The following is a 24,711-nucleotide window of genomic DNA, read 5'->3' on the forward strand; positions in this document are numbered from 1 at the left end:
GCTTATACCTCGTTACTCAAGCATTTACCTTGTTGCCACCTGCAATAGCAAAACATTGCCTAGAGTCCAAAGAAAACTTACATTCTGATCAGTAAAAAATATACAAAGCTCTGTACCTAATTAGCATGTTTTCCAATAATTAACAGAAAATCAACCAACCTGGATTTCAGCAACACAGGGAGCATCTGCAAATAAACCTGAAGCACTTCAGAAGGCAAATTCTGGCTATGGTAACTGCACATCTGTTTATCACCTGTACTTATTCCAAGTTGCTGCTGAGCATGGCAAGCTAGCTCAACTCCTCTCTGAAGCACAGGATTATAGATACAGTTATACAGTTTCCACTGGACCACTACATTTCCCTTTTGAATTAAGTGGCAAATATGGCTTGCGATCTGGGTGCCACGTAGTTTGTCCTCTTCAAAAACAATGTCCTGATAAGCCTCCAGTGCATGCCATCTCAACAACATATCTTCAGATCCAGTGCTAGGCAGAATTCCCTGAACTCTGCAAGAGGAACTAGACAAAGGACTGGCATCACTAGAGTTGCCCTGCAAGGCATCTTCCAGCTGAGCAAGCTGATCACAGTCAACAGTACATATATTGCATGATGACTGTATAATTTTTGGAGAGACTTCTGCTCCACCTAGTTGATCCAATATAAATTTGTTAAGGATGTTCAGTATGTGCTGTTGAAAGTTTTTTAGGATTGGCAACTTGGAAGCGTGGAGCAATGGGACAATCACAGACTTCGGGTCCATACAACAACATATTCCTACATTATGTACACCTGAGAGAATCTCAGCACAGGTACTGGTCAAAGAAACTTGCTGCAACAAGTGCAAACACTGGTGTGCACAAACAGCAATGCAGCAGCATCTCTCAGGATAATCAACTTCTCCATCAGCAGTTTCAAAAGGGTTTTTGGAAGCTTGGTTTTTAAAAGCAGATACAGAGAGCCCAGAGAGATCTCTGTGGTGATTCATGAAGTGAGAGTACTCACATCGTCTGTGCCTCTTTCTTGTACACATTGATTGGTGGAGCTGCTCTGATTTCACTTTTTTGACAGTGCTGATTATTTTCATGATGCTGTTGATCAGGGCTTTCAGATGTTCTGAGGCTTCTCCAGGTACTCCCTCATTCTTCATACACAGCCATTCCATTTGAAGCACTGTTACTTCAAACAGCTTAAATCCCTGCTGCTGTATGAACTCATGAACCAGATCTATAGCTTGGCTAAAGTAGAATGGATTAGAGGCTGCACTTTGTAGGCAGCAGATCAAAATCTGCAAGACCCCTTCTATAACCTCAGGTAGAAGCAAGGCTCTGTGACGATACCTAGAAAACATATAGTCATCCTGAACCAGCTGCTGTAGTGTTTTCTTGTATCCTGGAGCAAAAGGACCAGGTTGCTTTTCCAAGCAAACTCTGATTTTTAATGCTGCTTTAAGTAAGTCTGTTAAATTTCTTCGTAAATTGTCAGGCATTGTTTCTGTATTGCTAATGTCTAAAGACATAAGATGTAACACTGTTCGAAAGAGCATCCTTTGGATCAGAGCCACGGGTTCTTCTGTCCACCCTGCAGAAACCACTTCATTTTCTGTGTTACTACTTACATTGCAAGAGTCTCCAAATCCTGATAAGAACTCTGTCAATGTGGGCACAACATTCGCTGAAAGAGCAGAGCTGTGATTCAAAGTAATATCAAATTTGCACACTTTCTCTAGGAGAGATAGTAAGACATGGCATAAGTCAAAAGGAGAGTTATTCATGCTGCTCTCAGAAGTTCCTGCAGCTGGCTCATTCAAAATCCCAAATGCTGGCCTAACTTTGCTGGAACTTTCTAGATTAGGGGCATCAATATTAGAATCTGGTACCACTTCGGCAGGTCGGCAATCACTTTTACCTCCAGGGTAGCTGTCCCTACCAGAAGCCATTAAAAAGGGCTGCAGTAACTGGGAGCGCCTGTGTTTTGTTATTACAGCAGTCTTTTCATCCGAATTGCCTTCGGAATCGGACGTGGACAGCTGGGACCTCCTTGCATCTCGCACAGAGTAGCGGTGGGTGGTTTTGCGCAGACGGCCGCTTTTTCGAGAGCGAAGACTGAGTTTCACAGAAGTCTGAAGAAATGAATGAGCGTTTCCATCCAAGCTTAGTTTTTCCTGAGTAGGTTTCACAGAACTTGTATTATTCTCTTTGGTCACACATATGTCTACTGTAAAGGGTATATTAAAATCTGTTGAAACAGCAAAATAACAAAGGAACATTAAAGGAGCATTATAATATGTAAAGCATTTTTCCTAATTTTATAGTTAAATACTTCCAGATTTAAAATATGCAGCAAATTTGTATCTTAATAGGTCATGGTTTTGCATACACCTATGTCAGACATTTTCAGTATAAAACAGGCAGCAACAACTCATGTTTACGGGCCATACTGGCTATTTTTAAAGCCTAGACAAATTATTTCATTTTCTATTTAGGGTTAGACAAAAGTGTGCTAAAAGGTTTCCTAAAACTTTTTGTTGGCACAACTATTCTCAAAAAACCATTCTCAAGACAAGATGTCATCAAGGCAGGTGAAAGAACTTTTTGGCAAGCAAACTAAAGGGAGGAAGAAAGGTCTTTTTAACTTGATGCTCCGTTGTCACTTTTTGCAACTCAGCTGCTATAGGAACTGGGTGTGTTAGCTCACAGACCTTTTAGAATGCATGAGGACATTGTTAGTGTACTAGTGGTAATAGAAAAAATAAATTTCTCTACTTATTATCAGTGCAAATCTTCAAGTATACAGACCTCAGTCTTTACTTCACCACTAATTGCTCCAAATATAAGCAGCAGAAATAAAAGCAGGGGATTTAAAAATAGTCAGGGACAAAAGGGAGATGGAAATGAATAAAGGTTAGAGTCCTGAATATTCCTACAAAAGCCAAGACAAAATCCCCAACTTTCAGGTAAGCAGTATAAAATAGCAAATATAAAATTTAAATCTGATTCTATGGGCAAGAACATTTTGAAAAATAAAACAGAAGTACCACTGGTTCATTTATATCAGTAAACTCAGATCAAATTATCAAAAAAAGCAAGCAGAGAAACAACTCTGCATGTTCTTGGATTAAGTCCATTGTTGTTTTAAAGTAGTGATAGGACTAACGGGATGCTTCGGGCAGTAAAATAAGTACCATAAAATAAGTGCAAGTATCCTTCACCCCATAAGTTCAGTATTTAGAAAAATGCCACAGTTAACAACAACAGCCCCCACCCCCACAAAACCCCAGAAGCCCACATAATAGCTATAAACATGATTTGAGCTGAAAGAAAAGATGCTTCCATGTGCAAGCACTATTGTGCCATGCTGTTTCAAAAGTCATAGTTGTGATACTTAAGGAAGAAACATCATCTACTTTGAAGGCAGGAAATTAACCAGTACTTTACCAAACAAAGGATATTACCTGCACAGGAAGAAAAAAGCTGCCTAACAGGGGAACTTACTTCAGTCCAAGAAAAAACCCAACTACTTAGTGCACAACTGCATACATTGTGTTTACTGTATCAGTACTAAGAGAGGGTAATTTGTAGAAGTAAAAGCTGTGCATTACGTAGTGTGTAAACCACATCTTAAAACCTCTCTACACAACAGCCTTTTAAACTAACTCTGGAAAAGCCACTAAGAGCAACCAAAACATTTCATTAATTCCATCATGCTTACAGGCATGAAAGAATGATGCAACTGAGCAAGCAGGAAAGCTTATTATATAAAAGCTCTATGAAACTGGCCCTTTAAAAACTCCAAGTCTACAAACATTAACAAAAGCGTTCAATTTGGAGGAATTTCAAATAGCAAAAAGAACCCTGGAAGAGCTTCAGGTATGAATCCTTAAAAGCTCTCTCAAACAGTCAGGTAACTTCATTTCTTTCATTCTCTTTGTTTTACCCTCTGGGAGGGAAAAGAATGCATCAGACAAATCTAAGAGCCCAAAACAAAACAAAAAAATCTGACTAAGATCACTGCCATTTCATTGTTCAGTTTTTAGACAGCAACACAAGCACTGCCTTTCACACTGACCAAAAGCCTTTACCTTCTCTGCACAATTTTCACCTTCCTTGTATGCTGACAGGAGATTGCCATTTTTTAATTTAAATTCTCTGCAGAATTCACATCTTCATTCCACATTAGAGGATATGTGCTACAATGAGCTACTTTTAGCACAAAGTCCTAGGCTCTATAGTAAAACACAAATCACTTATTTTACATGCTTAATACTGTCAGTGATAAAACATACCTATTGCTTTTTCTTCCTGGACAGGGATTTTCCACACCAATGGCAGAAGGGACAGCAGGAGGGTCAGAAGTTCTTCTCGACATGTCAGCTCCTATGTTAGGAACAAAATAAAACCAAAAGATCTTGTACTTTTAAAAAATAGATTAACCTTCTTTATTTTACCAAGCTAGTCAGCATTCAGTTCCCTATGACTTTCTGCTGTTTTAAGCACTGAAAAAAATGACCCAACTGCAAAGACTGCTATAATCATTAACTAGAGCCAATCAGAAAGCATCCAAGATATTTATTACACCTCTGCAACAGTTTCTATACAAAGCTCTCCTAAAACCCCTTGTAGAAAGAATTACCCAAAAAAAACCCAAAGCCCCACAGAAAAGTCAGAAGCACAGAACAGTGATTTTAAAAAGTCAACATGAAACCCCAGACAAATTTGAAACTTTGCTCCAAAAATGTAACAGCAAAAAAGTCAAAACCACAGAATAACCACTAAAAACCCTCCACTCCAGCTGGGATTCTAACACTTATATACTAAGAACTTCAGTGGAGGGAAGAACTGTAGAAATCAGATTTCAAACACAATTCCTATGGGATGCTTTGCAGTGCTATCAGAACGGTTTCAGTCCTAAAGAACAAAAACTTTTAAACAGAGAAAGCTGACTCAAGCATTTTGGCACTTTACATCATTCTGGGACATGCAACTGAAGTCTCTTTCCACCCAGCTACTGCACTTGAGCTTCACAGATGCCTAGGCAAATATGAGCTGGCAAACAGGTATATGATTATCTAGTTTTGCATTTTCAGCTCCTGCTAAAGGACAGAATGCAACTGCAACATATCTTTTTGAATTTCCAGTTTTCCCAATTAACTCATGCACTCTCCCATAAAAAGGAAAGAAAACCAGCACCAAGAACAACATGAGCCAGAAAAATCCACACAGCCAAAGCTCAATACAAAAATTAAAACCAGTTAAGAAAAGCTACTACCTGATCAATAATTGAGTTCAGAGTGGTAAGCAAAATAAACCCACGGCCTTGAACTAAGTATTGTCCCAGTGCTGCCATATGAGTTTCTTCTTCTTCATCTTCCTTGGCTTCTGTCCTCTGTACCACTGCATTGCACAGTCTGTTGACATCAGTCAAGAATTCCCGTGCCAGTGAGTTACTGGCACTGCTCATGTCTGAGCTGTAAGTAGAGGAAAGGACAGAAATTAACTCCATCAGAAAACACATACCTTTTAGACAAAATACTGGGGGGAAAAAAAAGGAGTGTTTCTTCCCTGTCTCTCACCTCCTCCAAAAGATAGTGTCTGTTGAACTAAGGAATCAATACAGCGATGTAGGGTGGAAGGGAAAGAAAAGAATGAACTTAGAGAATATCAGTGAAACTTTAGCTAACAGCTCAGGACCCCAAACACTGATTTTATAAATCTATCAGGTGAAAGCATGTGACAGACCATTCCCTCCTACTGCATAAATGGAAGCTAATGACATTGTTCCAGCTTTTCTTTGTAACCTCTATGCAAGCTTCAACATTTGTCTGCTACTAAAAGGTATTGGACCTGAAGCATAAGAGCAAAACACACAGCACGTACACATCATTGTACGGAAAACATATTCTTTAATACGTTATTTGAACAATATCATATTATGTATTCCAACAGTATTCAGGCTGTTTCAAATGGAAAAGAAAAAAAAAATTACTGAGTTCAGATAATTTTGGGAGTTGCAGAAGTACAATGCTTTAGATTTACAACTAAACCAGAAGGTGTTTTCCTTCTGGCACAACTGAGTGGGTAGCAGTCGCTACTAGAGTGTGCTTAATTCAAGAGACAATTCTGCTGCCACTGTTCAGGAGGAAATACCAAAAACATTGGTTCTGCTTCCCAAACTGATTAATTTTGCTTTGGATGCTCAGCACTAGTACATGAAGAAACATTTAACTCAAACAAGACAAGAAATGCAAGACTCAGCTGTAGAAAATTCTCAAGAGGATCACTGAAGAAAGCAAAACAAAAACAAGAACCAGTGATGGCAACTATGGAAACAAGATGATTTAATCCACATAAACCCTACTTAATAAGTGCTACAACAGCACATTTAACTCCTATTTCTGTATAAACAGCTGAAGTAAAAGCTTCAAAAGTCAAGTATTTTCATTATATCCAAGCACAGAATATGCGAAAAAAAAGCCAAATAACTTTCAGTGCAACATTTAAATATAACAGATGGATTAATATGTAATTAGTAGGTAAAAAATTAGACCTTCGCAGTAAAAGCAAGTTTGTTTGCACTAATGGTACAGAAAGCTCCTTCTAGTAGCAAAACTGCAAGCACTTATATATATGACATTCACTGTAGAAGTAACAAAAAAATTCTTACCAGAATCCCTTTGCCAGCTTAACACATCTATCTCCTACCTGGAAGAAAAAGCAAATATATTCTGGAAATATCACTCTTGGTTCACCTGTTTTTAAAAACAGAAAATTATCATGGTTAATATGAAATTGATTTTTTTAAAAGTTATTTTATGATAGCTATTTGAAATTTAGGAAGAGTCCTTGAGGGTTTTTTGAGCTTCAAAGCCCTGGTTTTCACTTTTAGCTTAGGACTGTGCACAACAGAAATCCTATTACAGAGAAAGTAATTGGCATATATGAGATAAATTAACATAATAAAATTCATTAGTTTTTAAAAAGCAAAAGGAGCTAGGTATGCAAGTGTAAATAGTTCCCTCCAGGAACAGTATGAATTTTTAGTGATCACTACCTGCATATATAATATTTGAAGAACTTGCAGCTCCAGGTACAAGTGAGGGATAGCAGGAGAACTGAATTATGCAGTCAGGTGTTGAGTAAATGCATCTTAAATCTGTCCTAGTCTGTCCTGCCAGAATACCAATCTTTATTACACTAAGCACTGGGGAAGATTTAGTTAATAAAAATTGAAAATTTGTCAGTGGGAAACTCATCAAGTGAAAAATTATCACTGGGAATGCAAAGGGTCATAACCAAGAAAAGTCTCAAAAACATTAAGCTACTAAAGGTCTCTAAGTGAGCACTCAGAAGACATTTATTATATCCACAGTTAATTTTGGGGGGAAAAAAGCCCCCAACAGATAGAGACAGGAAAAAAAGGAAAGAAATACACTAAATTCATTATTTTAGTATTCTCAGATGGCAAGTAAATAAAAATTGCAGCTTTAAGTTAGTTATGATGAGCATGACCATTACATGACAGACTTATTTAAGGAAGGAGACAAACACTACAGGTTACCCAGGCAAGCACCTAATAATTGGCCTCCCTCTGAGTGCTAGGAAACGTGTTGCATCCACAGCCTCACAAAAAAACTAACTTACCCATTCAGCTAATATTCACAATTTATTGAAATAGAATAGTTTAAGCTAGTGGTTTTGCAGTTGCTCCAGACTAATAGATGTAGAGATAAGCTGTCCATCACATTTTAGTATCCTTCCAGTTGAAGCTTCAGTCTCCAGGTTTCCTGCACTGCTTGCATTATTACATGGATTAAACATACATTGCCATACTCTATCAAAAGGGTGGATCAGTAGCAAGATAAAGTACGATTTTGTTACCATTAACACAAAAAGACACTACGCATATATTCTGAATACAATAATTTAATATAGAATGGATAAGGAATTAAGATGCTCTCATCCTACAGTGCAGAAAAAAAAATTGTGAAGAGATATGCTGTTTAATGGAGCACTTCTTTTAGGACTTGTTTCAACAAGTGCTAGCGAGTTTTGTTGTACCTATTTCTTTTTCTGCAATTAAGTTCTGAAACAGACTGACAGCACAAATGCGTCTGTCAAAACAGTTTGTGATATAACCTCATTATTCAACTTATCTTGAGGCTAGAGACAAAGAACGTACAAGGAGAACTGAGAGCTAATGAAGAAGCTTCCAAAAAAAGCTGTCTGTGGACAGACAACCTTCTTCCCTTTTGTATTTGCTTCCTGACAAGTGACTTGAGCACTTTAGGAACCTGACTTTTCAAAGAAGAACTCCGTGAACCACTTGCCCTCCTGACATTATAGCACAGTAAACCCTCTGCAGAGGTTGGGGTGTTCATGGGGGTGTTTTTGTTGTTTTGGGTCTTTTGTTTAATTGCATTTTTATTATTTTTTTGTAACCCACCCCCACTCTAAGGTTTCCACTTGCTTTTCACCCTTCTCTTGTAGATCGTGGTATGCTGATACTCCACCCTACACAGCATAGACTTTCATCTCCAAGAAAGTATGCCAGACAACTTGTTTCAAGTAGGATCTACTCTACTGCAGCACTTTTCTTTTGTTTCAAGTGACACATCTTTAACTGCTGTGGTGCCTGGTAATATGGAAGCAGATGCTACACAAAACCCCTGTACTTTCAACTTCAGAGATGTCACCTTAACAACATAAAACCTCCAAAACCTAAAACATCACTTATGAACTAAGCTGTATGAGAGCAGAAAGAAACCTACTAGAATGCTGTATACAGTCACAATGAGACATTTACAGTTTTACAGCTCTGAAATACACTATGTGTCAGAGCTTCACACAGCCAGCTCCTCAAAAAAAAAAAAAAAAAAAAAAAAAAAAAAGAAGCCATTTCTTTTCCTAGAACACGAGTATCATAAAAATCACCTCTACTACATAGTATTTATTTATAAAAGGAAAAAGCCCACAAGTTAAAAAAAAAAAAAATCACTTAACTGTGAATAACCTGATATTCTTCTATAATCTGCCCATTTCATGCCAATCTTTGCATCATGCTCATAATTCAACCTGTATCATGTCTGCCCTCTGGACCCCTTCTGCATCAGCTCTCAAGGGAGTTATTTCCTATTTACTGTTGTGGTAGAAATCGATTTCTTACACCTGAAAATTGTATTTTCTCTGAACTTATTTCCATTTTTATGAAGTACCTAATCAACTGAGCATCTTAAAATGTAAGAGTGTCTTGTACTTGCTTCAGTGGACTTTAAAAGAAAATATCAAAATTGTTCATAAAAGGATGGAACTCAAAAATAAGACCACTTCAGCAATCCTGAACACTGAATCATTAATATACTAGATTAGTGCTAATGATGAGATGTTATCTCTAACAACAGTAGAATTTGTGTAAAGAAGAAAATGCAACAAAAGCATAGTCAGAACTAGTACTCTGTATACTAGAGTGAACTGGGCCTTCTCCTTAGTCATGTTTTCAGCAATGCATTGCCCAGAAAGGCTTGGAATGTCCAGTAAACAACAAAAAGCAGTAACTATTAAATTACTACAGTACCATCATAATGAAATACAGTACTAAGTCAAAAGCCCTCAATACTAGTCTATTACCTCCAGTAACTGTTGCATAACAGATGCAGCAGGAGTAAAAGAATACTAGATGACATATAGCTACATGAAGTTGTTAATTTATTTATCTTCCCTAGTTTTCTGTTTCAGGTAAGAGATAAACATTGACCAGGCGTGGCACGTGTGTAAGTCCATAAAAGTACAAACTGCAATGAAGTTGCATTTTCAGTAGGTATTAAAATTAATGCTTTGAAAAAAACCTTAGTTTCCATAAGACATAGTGCAATCAAGTTTTTTCTGGCCTCAGTTCAAAACTTGCAGCCTTTTCACCCATTCTGTAGGATAAAGTATGTGGGAATACAAGTTCACCACTGGCCAACACGCACTACATTTAGTTTATACAGTATTCATTTCCATTAGCAAATGCTTTTCCCAGTCTCATTGTTTGCACTTAATGTTTATTCTCTGGAGAGCATATTTGCTACCTTTTGAAGGATTTTTACATTAATATATCAATCATTATTTAATCAGATTTATTCTGGGGTTAAACTTGCAATTTAAGCTCAAGCTTCTGTTAGCAGAGGACAGATACATAATGAAGAGCATCCGCATCTTATTAACACTGGGACACTCCACAAGAGGCTTTTGCTATTGTAGCAAAGATTGTCACAGTTATTGCAGAAACTAAGTTTAGCTTGTTAGTGGCAGACAGCAATTTTGATTGTCTGGTTAAAGAAATTCACTAACAGACTAAGAATAAAAACCTCTGTGCAAACTGGGGAGGAAAAGAAAGTGCATGAGAGCATGCAACAGAGAAATACATATCTAGTGTGGCCTGGAATGAAATGGGAAGTAAAGTGCTGCCTTGAAATCTGTATGTGGTGAGAGAATGCAAGTAAAGCCTGGAAGTAGTGCATCACCAAAATCAGCATTCTTCATTTTCTGTTGTTTTGATATGATTCAAAACTTTACACAAGCTGGAAAGAAATACTCAGCTGACATTGCCAAAAATAGGTTACACAGCAGGAGCAACACATAGACCTAAAGAAAACAGGAACCTGCAGTTTAAGCAGAGCATCTCAGAAAGCTTGAGACACTTTGATGCTTTGCATTACTGATGCAGGGCAATCAGCCAAAAGCATAGCTTACAAAACACAGTGAACATTTGCAAACCATCCAACAACTCAGCCAAAAACATGAGCAAACAAGAGCAAAACCAAGACACTTTCAAGTTTGGTTCATTCTCAAAACAGACATACCAGACAACACTCTGGCTCCACAGAAGACCCCCTACTTAATATTTTCAACCACTGTCTGCTCTGTCCTCTGCTATTATTTATTAACTATTTGGGGTTACAGAAGCAGAAACCCCATTACATACTAAGGCAGTGCTGCTCCAACCATGACATAGCACATGAAAAACCAACCTCTTAACATACAGAATTTATTATCAGACTGCAGGTAGCTGTCAATTTTTTCGGCACAGTGCTATTTCTAGCCAAGTCCTTGATTTTGTCAAGGAGTTCAGTAACCAGCTTTTAGCCTTATGTGTAGTCCACTAGATCAATATTACTTCTGAACAAGTTATTCAGAGTCTCTCTCCCCATAATAAAGAAAAAAGTGAAAACCTAAAATGCTTGGTATGTTTGGTTAAATAACACATGCACTGTCCTTTTAACAAGCCAGGAAATTGTGTCAAGTGCACAAGACAGTAAACAAGTATTATTTTAATGAACCCTCAAAAGTATGGTGAGACCATCAGAGCAATGATGTTTTAGTACACACAAGCATGTTTATGTCTGTATAATCTTAATATTGCCACTTTTATGTGTTAACTCCCATCTCACTTAAGAGGGATGTTTGTCTTGCAAGGCCTGAAGTTTGAGAGTCCTGCTTCTACAAGTATTGTAAACCTTCTGTAAGTATGTTGTTTACTTGTGTTCTACTGCCATGGTATTAAAAATCTAATCCATGAAGCTCGGTGCTTGTACAACCAGAGAATTAAAAAATTTCTACCTGTAAGTGGATGCGAAAGAATTGTATCTTGCACTGAAAAAAAAAAATATTTAAAGGAATTATCTGTGCTTACTGAAAAAAATAGTCTTTAAAGGAATAAAAACATTCATTTTCATATTGTGTATGGTCGGGGAACACTGACATGGATGGCTAAACTAGCCATTCCTGATGCAGAATAGGAATGCCAAGGGAAAAAACCAAATGAGATCAGACAAATAATATGCCAGGTTTGTTCAAATAAAAGAAACATGTGCTCTCCAAAATACCTGTCATATATATATACAAAATCAAGTCAGCAAACATACCCAAGGCTACAGACACTTTGAGATACACAGAGGCATTACAGCAGGTGCAGGCAGGTCACCTTCTCAGAAAGGGTTTCAGAGCTGTCATTCTTCTGATCAAGACCCAGATCTGTGGTGTACCACACAGGGAAATAAGAAGAAAGAAAAAAACCAAACACTTGCTTACTCCCAAATTATAGTTTCCCATGATTTTCAGGCCTCAGGTTTTTTGACAGTTTGAAATAAAACTCATGGGTAATGTCACTGGGCACAAAGCTTGTTGCAGACTACACTTCCAAAACTTGGTCAGCGTATTCTTTCAAAAGAACCTAATGTACTTACTAGAGTTTAATCAGCTTCCTGTGATATATTCTGAGTGCTGAGTGTTTATGTCTGCTCTCTCCAACACGACTGCTTCTAGAATCTTACTTGTCTTGCATAACTATTGGTGAAATCAGCTCTAAATTATAGAACCATTGCTCAGAGGTATCTCAGATTAACATATACACATTATTCTTGTCTACATACAACAATACACCCTACTCCCTCACACAAGTTCATGTTTTTCTGTTCAACAGTTTCTAAAACGTCATCTTAGGACATTTTTTCACGTTAAAATTCATCAGGTTCTCAGGTTCTGCCTTGAGCTACAAATATCAATATTCCCTTTACAAGTTAACAGATTATCAATAATTTCCTCCTTTTGAGTCTGGGGGAAATACCACTGAGACAGAGCTAATGGCAAAGAATCCCACAAGCTAGCTGCATATTACACAAGTGCTTTGAGACAGCTTCTCAGCTTCATGGGGAATTTTGTTTAGTCGTCAAGCAACATGAAACACCCGTGAATACATTCTTGTCAAGCCTGAAATCAAGCACAAAAATGAGAGATGATTCATCTAACAAGATAAAAAGTACAACACTAATGAAAGACAGGCTCTCAAACAACCACCTACACTCAAGTTATACATTAGCCCGGTACGTATGCTATACTCAAGTTTATGCTAAGATTGTGGTCCTACACTATCCAAAGTCAGTAACTACAACATAGCTGTTAGCCAAATTAAATCCATTCCAGTTCATTTAAAATTTTCACATTTCAGACCACTGCATACAGGCATGGAGCATAAGCACTCCTTACAAGAGGCATGGGGAAAGCTGGGGGCCTTTGAAGATAATCACTGCAGCACCACGTCAAAAACAAATATGCTTGCTATCACGAACATCAGCTAAAACACACTGAAGAATACAATGCTGTTACCAATACCATGAGAATGCTGGCAACAAGCTTTGTTAGCCAAGTTGAAGGCTAAGATCTCTTCCAGATCTTATCCAAAGTGTCAGAGGCCAATACCTCTGCAAACACATGGTACTAATTCCACCACAAGGTGGAATCTATCAAAGACCAGTAAGTTCTTACAAAAGAAAGATGAAGGATGAAGATCATCTGTAAAACATTCGGCAGTGAGAAGGCAATGCTCCTAAGTGAGCCTTGTTCTGAACACTACTCAGACTGCTAACAAGCTCTTCCCTAAATAAAAATAAATACAAGTAATACCCCTAGATACCTTCTTCCATACTTTAGGTTTGATACTTTAACCACAGAACAGACTATAAGCAAGCCTTAACAGTCACGGCTGCACAGTAACAACTAAATCTAAAGATCAAGACTAACCTGCACAGACTCTACACAGTGAAAGGAAAGCAGCAGTCTAGCACAGCAGGTAAGTCAGAAGTTCAGGGCCTCTGTCTCCAGTACTGAGCCCACAGAGATCAGCCCTGCACAACCAGGCAGACTTTGTGATACTCTCTCTTACATTAATCCACAGTACTGGAGATAGTGTGGTCTCTGTGACTATAGTTGGGGCCACACTACAAGTATGCAGACCATCCTGCATTTTGAACAACAAATATCCACTCAAGTCATGATCTAGAGGCTCATATAAAACTTTTTGTAACTTATAAGATCATACACTTTGATTGTACCAATACTTGGAGAAAGAGAAGAAGTAAAAATTTGAGCAGTATCTTGAGGCACTCTTGGTGAAGGGATATGAATGAATAAAGGCTATGCTAAATGAAAGCATAGTAGTTAGAGGATTAAAACTACAAAGTGCTTAAGATAAGTTTTGGCATTGTGACTAAACTACCCACTAAGAACAACTAAATAAGAGGGAAAGATCAATGATCAGAGTTCTTTTTTTAAAAAAAGTCATTAAAGGTCAGAAAACTAATTCCACTTCTGAATCTTTAATACTGGTCAATGAAGTAGGTACTTTCTATTATCAATCAGAAGCAGACAAAACAGCAGCTGGCAATTTTAAAAAGTTACCTAAATATCTGAGAGTTACATACACTGCTATTCCTGTTAAGATCAGTATGCCAGCTTCTTTACAAAACTGGAAACAGCTTTGGTGGTGTTAGGGAAACAGACCCTGTATTTCTCCCGGGCTTTACAGCAAAGAGGCATTTGTTTCAGCTGCCTGTCTCAGACTGAACTGGACTCAGATGACCCAGTCAACATTCCAGATAACTGCAGGCAAAATGACTCACATCATCTCATTTTAGGTAGCTTTTCTCCAGTGGGAATGCAAATAAGGAACATCTAGGATTTTTTACTTATTTTTGAAGTTTAAACAGCACTCCAAATTAGTCAAGGAGTACAGACGCCAACAGAAAAATTGCAATCAATAATTACACTTAATTACACAATAATTACCTATAACAATGACCAGAAAAATGAAGTTTCCCAGTATACCTATTACTAGATAGACAAACATTTAACAAAAGGCTGAATCACCAGAAAAAACCTTTAATCTATGCACAATACAAAGAAAAAAAAGCACCAAAATAGGAAGTCCCCAATTATAAATGTGTATCACACATGAGCACACACAAAAAAGATTTTACACTCTTAAAATAGTGAGGAGATGCATGAAGTATGCCAGATGAAGGTACATATGTAGCCAAGTAGTATTTTCAGTAAGCAAACACAATTTGATAATTTTTCCTGCAAATGCTAAGGACTTAGTGGGACTCCAATAATCAAATTGACTTTGTAACTGATGTAATTTAGGCTTCTAAAAATAGTTCTAGAGTAATTAGGAGTACCTTCTGGAGTGGAAAATACACCCCCACATCACTCCCCAGCATTTTCTCTATATATTCAGGCACATAAAGGAAGTTTTCTGCTTTCCTTTGATCTTTTCTTAATTGAAACATGCAAATAAAAAAAGAAATTACACATTCCTCACTGACTCAAATCTCCCCATATCACTGAAAGATACAAGAAAGAAAAATTATAATAATCATGTAGCACCCAAGGTTTTAGACTTGAGGGCTTTTGCTTTGTTTTTTCTACAGCAAACCATAAGAATGTTTGATCTCAGTTCTTGGAAATTAGGATTGTTAAACTCTCTTGCCTTCTAATAGAAGGAGAACAGGAAGGTCAAAGACTAGCACTTTTTTAAATACTATTTCAGTGTCTGTTTAAACTAGTGAATCAAAACTGTACAGATGTCAACTTCTGAAATCTTACAACAATCAGCATATTGCTGGATTTTTATCAGCTCCTGCAACAGAATTATAAGCTATCAAGAACATTTCTCGCCCTAAGTCTTAAATATTTTCCTTACTAATTCACATTTTTCTAGAATTAAGGCACTGAGACATATTCATCCCTTCAGATTGCTGTTTCTGTTACTCATTCCCCATCTTTTAGCTAATGCACTAAAGTCTATCAAATCAGTAGCTTACTGAAGTTAACAGATCTAGTTACATACTTTGCACCATTTATTACCCCAAAGAACATAAATCTTTGGTAAATGCCTTCACAATACTAAAGAGGAATAGATGAAGTGTATTTTTTTCTGCAAGTGTTTGCTGAAATAAAACTGCACAGAAGTTAACATCAGTTTTAATACTTCCAACAAACCCTTGCGTTTGGCACTACCTGACAGTAATTCCTTCTAACATTTAATCTTCCCAATTTTCTCTTGGGAAAGCAAAAAGATTTTTCTCTACTGTCAACAGTTGGAAAAATCAGAAACTCCCTCCTCCCACCTCACAGTTATGCTCCCATACTCACTCATGCTCCCATACTTTTCTAACTGAAGCCAAGGAGCTCAACTTTCTGGGTGCACGAAAAGCGAGCGAAGAATTCATAAACATGAGAATTAGCTGAGATTGTCAGAGTAGTTGAGCAAGCATCTGACAGACACAGTCTAACAGGCACTAGTCTTCCACCATTTTTGGCAAACCACCATTCATTACTCGCCTTCCACTTCCCACCTTTTAAATTATCCAGGAAGTGTGGAAAAGCTTTTTCATAATGTAAGTAATACCCACAGTGCCTCAGCAGCACATGGCTCAACAACCCCATACAAACACAAGTGTCAGAGGACAAGCCCCAGATGCCTGCAGGGAGCTACACAAGCTCAGAAGTGCAGAAGACAACCCTGCCAGTGCTTCCCACTGCGTGGTCACTGCAAAATCTCACCCACAGTAAGGGCAGGCAGTAGGGAGTTACTTACGGGGGAGAAGAGCATTAAGAAATAGAAGACAAAGAAGCAGAAGAGTGGAAGCCCTGGCTCCTTCGTAACACACCAAAATCACAAAACCCATGAGGTACAGAATATGAAGGAAGATTAAATGTGCAGTAGTGACTAAAAAAAAGCTACGGAACTTTACAGAAATATCCAAAACAAAGATGCACTAGAAGTTTCAGCAGGTACAGGTACCAACATACAGCATTATTCTAGGACTTCACTACATGGATCACAGTATTACATACCTATCCCTTCTTCCACATACATAAGCTAAGGAATTTCACAGGATTTCTTTCCATCTTGCTCTCTCACTCCGCATCAGATTTAATCTGTATCTTCACACAACATAGATGCCGAAAAATCACACTAAGAAGATTCACACTTCTACTTAAATAATTGGTACAAAAAAACCTGACTTTCCAGAAAAAGAGATTTTAATCAGACCCCATGAATCAAAGAGCTAATAGCTTATAGCAAAAAAACCCTCAAGACTACACATAGCCTCTTCCTCCTTCCCCATCACAAATTCCAGTATCACTTGTGTAGAGTGCTCTATCTGGAAGCAAGATTTTACCTTGCACTAATTTCAAAGTCCCTGAGAGCCATATTCAAACGCAATACATGAATCTAAACAGAGGAAAAGAAAACCTGATCCTGCATACCATGCTGCTTTATTAGTTCTCAACAGACCATGGCAGCTGAATCAGAAACCCTGCTGAACCTCAGTAAAAGCCCCCACCTCTCAAAATGCAGCTAGGGGTATAGAGCTCAGCCCACCTGACAGCTCATGACTAGCAAGAAGATACTTCTGTTCTTCCCCAGCAACACTTCTCTTCCTCTTATCTCCAGCACTGCACTCATCCAGTTCCTTCTTGATGTGACCCACCCCAAGAGGTTTGCAGAAAACTAGCATTTTCAGCTGGATTTTTTGTTGTTGTTGAATTGCCATATTGAGGGATCAGACAGTTGTCACTGTCAGTGAAGGGAAGGCTGCAGGAGGGAGATCTCCCCCTTCAGCAGTAACAAGCTGCTTGATCAGCTTAGCAAGCTCAGACAAGTAAGTCCAAGTCACACAACAGAAGGAGCCTCAAGTCTCTTCTACCTGATCCTGTCCCAGGTATACCATCCTCAGCAGTGCTGTCACAGGAGCCAATAGCTGCAGTGACACCAGCTCGACTACTTGATCCTATCTAAATGCCCGTGAACCTTCATTGAGCAATAATTTTCCAAAGTACCTGATATTCTCACAACCATCTCTGAACTGGAAAAGAAAGCAAGAGACAAAGTAATCCCAGGCATATATACATAAAGGCCTCCCTCCACTGCATATTACAATCCTTTTCTAACATTCTAATCCAATTTTCCAACAAACATAACAAAAAAGATGAAGTAGTGACATCTCATGCAACAGCTACTACAGTTCTTAGCGAAGGAAGCCCACAGAGCCTGACAACTCCTCAAAAAGAAATAAAACAGGTATAAGTGTGTCTTGTCAATGACAGCTGTTCACTGCAAAGAACTGAAATTCACCCACAGAGGACAAGCAGGCGTGCTCTGCACAGCACTTCCAGGTGCAGCAGAATCCACTTACAAAATAATCATTTCACCCTAATTCCCTCTGCTCCTTTCTGCACTCAAAAGACAAGCATCAAAACTAGTTTTGCTTCAGATTTCCTCCATGGGTAACATTATCTTATTTGAAAAGAGATCAACATGACAATGGTGAAATTCTGCGAATATGAAGGAAATACTAAATGACCAGCTGCAAGGGTGTACAATTTAATACTAATAAGGAAGCAGCATGGTCTATTACAAAAATCACTGACAATAGAAATACAGAGCTGAGCTTCCTGAAGTGCTTGTTCACAGGATCACAGTATTTACTTACACTCTTGGAGCTCAACTGTAAAGAGAACTGCATGAAAACAGCAACTTACTTTCAGTAAGTGTTAAGAATGTGGTTTCTCTTTTCCAATGTTTATACATCCAGTGTCTCACTTTCCAACAGATCCTACACTATTGTTCAAAGTGCTCACAAAGTGCTCTTTCCTTACTGTCTTAAGCTGCACTAACAAGTGATGTGGCGACACATGAAAAACCTCAGGAACTAGGAGGAAGGAGGAAGCAAAAGAAGCATCAAAGGAGATTTTTCATTAAATGCTTATTAACCTAACAGAAAAACTTCTTACAATCAAACATTTTTGATAGAAAGCTGTCTTTGAGTATTGTTAAAAAAATTCACACGACAAAGAGAAAGGGAAGGCAGGAAGGGAGTGACATCAAAAAAGCTCTTCTTAAGAAATCTGTATAGTCTAACAAAGCAAGTGACAACTGACTTCCTGAGATCTCTTATTTACTATTAACTTTGGTTTTAAAAGTAAAGCATTGAAAATTATATGCTTTTAGCTTGCAAGAGTCTCTGTCCAAAGGACAACAAGGAAGAACAATAAAATTAAAACACCATAGAAAAAGATGAGGGTTTTTCCCTTATCTATGGTTATCTATGAAAACAACATTATTTTTCATTCACTCTATTCAAAACATCCACCAGAAACTCTCAGAGCCAGTAAACCACAGATTTTCTAAAGCACCTGAGAGGATGCTTTCTTCTTTGCACTACTGGTCTGTGAGCCTACAAAAAAGGCAAAAAGGAGACTCAAGAATATTTTCCTGAGTCCTTACCACACTGTAGTTCCATTACGATAAAAGCTCTATGCAGACATGGTTTCTTGTCCAAGCAAACAAAATCAGATCCTTCCTTCAGGAAATGCTAAATGTTCCAGACACCTCTTTTCTGCTACCTAGCATAAGATTATGATACACATGACTAAAACAGATAGCTGTCCCACCATCTCATCAGCAACAGTACACAAGCTTGTGTCACTAGCTCCAGATTTCTGTAGATCCTTATAATGAAGTCTTACTGATTCACATGGCACTACAAGCAAAAAGAAAGAAAGAAAGAAAGCAAAAAGTCTGCCATCCAGATTTTTTTTAGCCAGTCCCATTTATAACCACATTAGATGCTTTTCTAACTCCTAGGCCATGACATTCAGTCATCTGATCTTCTTTCTGAATTTCTTCAATTGCTCTGCTTTTTCTCATACAAGAACTTTTATTTTCACTTCCAGTGATGCACCTGCTTTTCCTGCCTTCTCCCTTCACTGCAGATGTTAGTAAAAGGTAGCTCTTTAGTTCCTCTGGGGATATCAGGCAATATGCAATTCTCAGATTTTTGTTTTTCTCTCGGAAAAGCATCTTTGAACGTTCTCCCCACTCTCAAAGAATATGTAGAAGAGTTCCCATCGCTCCTCTGTCCACTCATTTTGATGGATGTTGTTAAAAAAAGGTAGTTCAGGTGCTGAAACGCTGCGACCCTTGTATATTCCACGTCCGCCAGCGTTATCGCGTTTCCGTGAACAGCCCACATTTGTTTTTCTTCAGTCATTAGCTGCAACACACGCCTCGCTGACAGCAAAGGCGTTATGTTCCCGCTTTGCGCCAACACCTCGCACACAACGTTGGAAGGGACCACAGTGGGGCATCTGCTCCAACCTCCCTGCTCAAGCACGGTCATCCTAGAGCGTGGCACAGGATTGTGTCCAGACGCTTCTGAAACATCTCCAGCGAGGGAGACTCCACAACCTCTCTGGGCAATCTGTTCCAGGGCTCGGTCACCCGCACAGCATCCCGGTAACACGGGAGGGGGCGGAGGAGAACCCGCACGCACCGCCTGGACTCGCACACGGAGTATTAAACGTCGCCTTTCGGCAAGGCCGAGGCCTCATGTCAGCAGGGACCGCTCCGGGCGGCCCCGGGAACACTCGGGCCCCGAGCCCGCGGCGCCCCTCCCGCCGCCGGCGGCCGCTGCTGCCCGGGAGCCCCGGGGCGGGCCGGGCCCCGCCCGCGCCACTGCCGGCGGCTCCTTCCGCCTACTACGGCCGCCGCCGCCGGGCTGCCCCGAGCCTCCAGCGGTATCTCCAGGCGACAGCAGCGCCACTGACAGCCCGCCCCGGCGCCGCGGCTGCCGGCTTCGGCCCGCCGAAACCCGTGGACAGGGCCTATGCTGAGCGCCCTCCCACGGCCCCGCGCCGCCAGGCGAGCCCCCGCGGTGGCGGTACCCGTCCCGCCCTTACCCGCTCCTCGCCCCGCCGGAGCCGACGTACCCGGCCGCCCGCTCCGCTCTTATCCCGCTGACAGCGTCCCGGCAGCCCATGGCGGGAGGTTCCTGCCCGGCCCCGCCGCGCCGCCCGCCCCCGTCTCCCCGGCAACACAGCGCTCGCCCCGCCCGCTCCCGCCCGCGCCTCCGCGCCCGCCCTGGGCCCGCCGCCGCGGCTCCGCCGGGTTGGCCGGGCTGGCGGCGGAAGGGCGCTCCTGGGAGTGCAGAGGCGAACCTGCGACTGCCGGCTCCCCGTGCTCCCGTGGTCGGCCCGTGACAGCGCCCGGTGAGTGCCACATGGGCAGCCGGCCGGCCTGCAGCTCCTGCTGGGGAGCCGAGCGGGCGGTAGGTCCCCCCCTAAGCCGGTTCACTCACCACCACCACCCTGCCCGGCTCTAACGTCAACATTAAAAACGCCCTTAACATGCGTGTCACGTATCTGTGGCCTTTCCTCCCGCTGGCGTCTGGCGCTGCGGGGCTGCTGCGAGCCGCTGTCACCGCCGCGCTGCGTTGCCTCACGAAGGACTCCGGAGGGTCTGCACTCTGCTTTGGTATTTGCTCAGAGTAAACTCTTGGAGCAGGTTTACGGCTGCGGAGCTGGGCTTTGGCACTTGGCTGGAATGCCCAGAAGAAAGGGTTGCCCTGAATGCTGTTCGATCAACTCCCTGTCAGAACTGGTTCGTGTAGGCAAATAAATAAATAGTAAGGCTTGACTGCATGTCATTGCTCTCTCCTGCTTCAGGAATTCACCTTGCACGGCCAGGGAAGTTAGTAATTTTCTGAAAGTGACAGCAATATGTCACAGGAGGTGTTAATAAGAATGTGCTTCATGTATTCATGAATGCCTAGGTTTGGCATCACCATCCTGATTCTCGAAATCAGAAAAATGTACATACAGGGGGTGCACAAGAGTATCTTTCTCACATCCTTATGCCTCTCCCCTGTGCATTGGCCTCCTACTCCCTGACCTTTGCTGCCTTTTCTGGTGAGGACGGTGTAATTGCATTTCACTTATCCATCCCAGGGCCTGATGGCTACCTTGGTGGCATATTGGCTTTGTAAAACTTAAACCAGGCTGCCTGCAGGGATTACACGGATGGACAGAGCCAAATCTTGGGAATACTTCAAACAGCAGGATCCCAGGACCCACCTGCCAAAGGAAGTTTAGATACACACGAGGTAACAGCAGTTAAGTCTTGCAAATATAAACTTCGATCTGCCGGTACACCTTGCTTCTCATACTCTTTCCCATGGCATCTATTTATGACCACATTTCTTATTTTTTTCCCTTGGCACCTGCTTTTGGCTGTTGTTCATGTTTGTCCTCACCTTATTGACAGGGAGCAACCTATCCCTGTCAGATGGGTACTGGGCTAAACAGGCCTCTAGTCCAAGCCAAGAGAGCAACTTCCCTGCAAGGACCAGCTGCGCTGACCCCAAGACAGTGCCTTTCTCTGGGAATTAAACACCTAGCCAACATTTCTGCACTCAAAAATGGCTTAAATCTCTTGAGAAAAGCAGTCCTAGGCAAGTGCCACCAGTATTTCAACAAAGCAGGAAGGGCAAGGAGCCTAACACACTGCTTTGCTGTTAAGCAAGGTTACACAGCACAGTCACAGAGCTGCAGGTGTGGGAGCCCCAGTGACGCCCCATGTTCCTGCCTAGGTGCCCACCCTTGAGAAGCTCAGAGAGACAAGTGGCTTTCAAAGGCACCCAGGCCTCTTCAGTGGCCACAGAGGACTTAGGGAAAAGTGGTTCAATCAATGTCCTGGACTTTAGATGCCACTTAGTTGCTAATTCAGGCAGACTAAATCCTACTTTTAAGCCAGTTTATTTTAAACTCCTGGAGAATGTGGTAGGATTCAGTCCAGCCCAGCCCATCTGGCACTGCAGCTACTGGAGAGGAAAGTGAGCCAAGATTCCCAAACCCAGGCTCAGGAAGTCCTTGCCCTAATAATGCTCACACAAATCTTCTCTACTTCCTGCAGCCAAGAAGAAGGAAAAGTCTCTTCTACCTCAGAACCAGGACTTCCTGTTAACTGAAAAAAAAAAAAAAAAGAGATACCACTATTTTATCTTTCTTTCAGATCTTACAGTTGCCAAAGGATGAATGCATATGTGTGTCCCTTCTCACTGCTGACGGCATCCTGAAGACAGAGGTTTCTACTGGCCTCTCCTGTTAAACTCCTGTCTGCCAATACCTCCAAGGCTCTTTGCTGTTCCCTCTGCTGCTGCCCAGTTTTCCTCAGCAGCAGGTGTAGGACAGAGCAAACACAGTGCTTGGCATTTGCACATTATCTATGGAGTCCTCACTGGAGACCAGTGAGGCTAAGCAGGCTGTACATTGCGTTGTGTGATTGTACAGCAAAGCTGTAACAGCAGCCATGAAAATGAAGTCAACAGCCAACAGCATGTGAACTCACCCTTGCAATATTAGATTTTACAGTGCAAAGAACGTGAACATTTCAGATTGGTAATATAAATTTTACTGATATATATAAGACTTTTCAGAAGAGAATTGGCTATTGCATACAACCATCTGGGTGAATCTTCAGAATGCATTTACTTAAAATCTTTAGAAGGGAAGTATGCCATAGCCTAAGTTGAAGTGCACTGAACAGTTATCATGTGTGCTAAAAAAAAGATTATAAACTGTAGAGGCAATTAAAGTTTTTATCAGAATGATGTTTTTCTCACTTGAATGCTTCAAAGTATAACCTGTCTTTCAGCCATGCAGATTTTAAGTTACAATAATTAAAGATCCTGCTCAGATACAACACTTTGCCTGATCTTCAATTTCAAATCAAAGTTTTTCAGTAAAGTACTAAGTACTCTGAATTCATTTACATCAATATAAATTTGCAGCACCTTCATGAAAGTGAGTAGAATGACACCAGTTCATACCAGAATAACTTCAAATCAAGTCTGGTTCTTCTTATCATCATTGGTTCACTGATGGCTCCCTTAATCCCATTAACAGCACTTGAATCTCACTTGAAATCTATGAAGTTCTTCAGCAGAATTCTTCCTGGGTTTCTACTATAATTCTCTCTCTTCTGCATAGATGGAGAAGATAATAAGATGGAAAACGAGCAAGGAGCAAGAATACAAGTGGTATTTCCCTACTGTTCTCCTGAAGAATAGAACAAGCCCACAGCACTGAGACCTGCACAGATCACGCTGGTACTCAGATTCTTCAGTGTGTGGTAATAATGTTCACAGAGAGTGGTTTGAGGTCAATGGTTCCAAAATTTTAATGTTCAGTGAGCCACTGTCCGTTCCCGGAGCTTCTTAAGTACTCACTAGACATTTTTCATAAAGCTCCATCTACTCTCATCATAAACGTTTCAGCTGAAAGCCTTGCAAAAGTAATGTAAGGTCTAGATTTTCTAAGCCACTTCTACAGTCTCATTTTCTCTCCTTTCCAATGAGCATGTATTTGTCTAGGAAAATTTACTTGTGTTTTAATGATATAATAAAAACAATATTTAAAACCGTGCAGTAATTAATATAATACGTGAGCTGTCTTGAGTCCATGATCTTAAATCAGAGCGGTCTGTGGAAAGGGCATTTTTTGTCAGCTGAGATGAGCAGCCTTTCAGCAGGGAATGAATAACGGTCTGTTTTCCCAAGGAAGCACATTACTCCTTTATTCCTATACTACTTCAAAAAATCAAAAGAGTGAATAAAATAGAAAAAGAGTTTTGCACTTAGGAAATCAAAGAATGGTCTATGTGATTCATTAAAAATATATACTTGTCTAGGTGTGGGTCTATCTATATAATGAGGAGAAACAGTTTGTGAGTATCTACTCACTTCCAGATCAGCATTGGAGGAGTTAGTTGTTGAATGAATTCAAGGACAAAGAAATACAAGCTGAACACTTCATGTTTGCCTTCTTCATGTTTGATTACCGTGAAAGACCAGACACAAAAGTAAAACATCATCTAGTAGGTCAGAAGCAAGGGTGAAATTAAATGCTTCCAAAAGTGGCTTAAAGCACAGGAATTGTGGAAAGTCTCCCTAGTTGTTTATAATCCTTGTTTAGGTTTGCATACTGCAAGCAGGACTTGATTTCCAGTGACACTTGATTTTTCATTGCAGTTATTCCTGGTCAGCACACTCT

The 24,711-nt window shown here is 40.3% G+C and overlaps 1 protein-coding gene across 5 annotated transcripts in view; it reads right to left on the reverse strand.

Annotated features, from left to right (window-relative positions):
* Positions 1-20,680, reverse strand: part of LYST (lysosomal trafficking regulator) — a 78,981-nt gene extending 58,301 nt beyond the window's left edge. For 2 of the 5 annotated variants that reach the window (XM_042025291.1, XM_042025287.1), the window contains exons 1-5: positions 20,563-20,659; positions 6,662-6,746; positions 5,267-5,465; positions 4,284-4,374; positions 160-2,236 (exon numbers count right to left, since the gene is read on the reverse strand). In XM_042025291.1, the coding sequence (XP_041881225.1) occupies positions 160-2,236; positions 4,284-4,374; positions 5,267-5,458 (2,360 nt within the window). In that variant the 5' untranslated portion in view covers positions 5,459-5,465; positions 6,662-6,746; positions 20,563-20,659. Of the gene's footprint in view, positions 1-159; positions 2,237-4,283; positions 4,375-5,266; positions 5,466-5,570; positions 5,598-6,661; positions 6,747-20,562 lie in introns of all 5 variants that reach the window. The other 3 variants (XM_042025290.1, XM_042025288.1, XM_042025289.1) reach the window with 3 other exon arrangements.
* Positions 20,681-24,711: the final 4,031 nt, after the last annotated feature.

Source organism: Corvus kubaryi, unplaced genomic scaffold (genome assembly GCF_017639235.1).
Source record: "Corvus kubaryi isolate FWS band 111438036 unplaced genomic scaffold, C.kubaryi_AGA036_p1.0 37266, whole genome shotgun sequence".
NCBI lineage: Eukaryota > Metazoa > Chordata > Aves > Passeriformes > Corvidae > Corvus > Corvus kubaryi.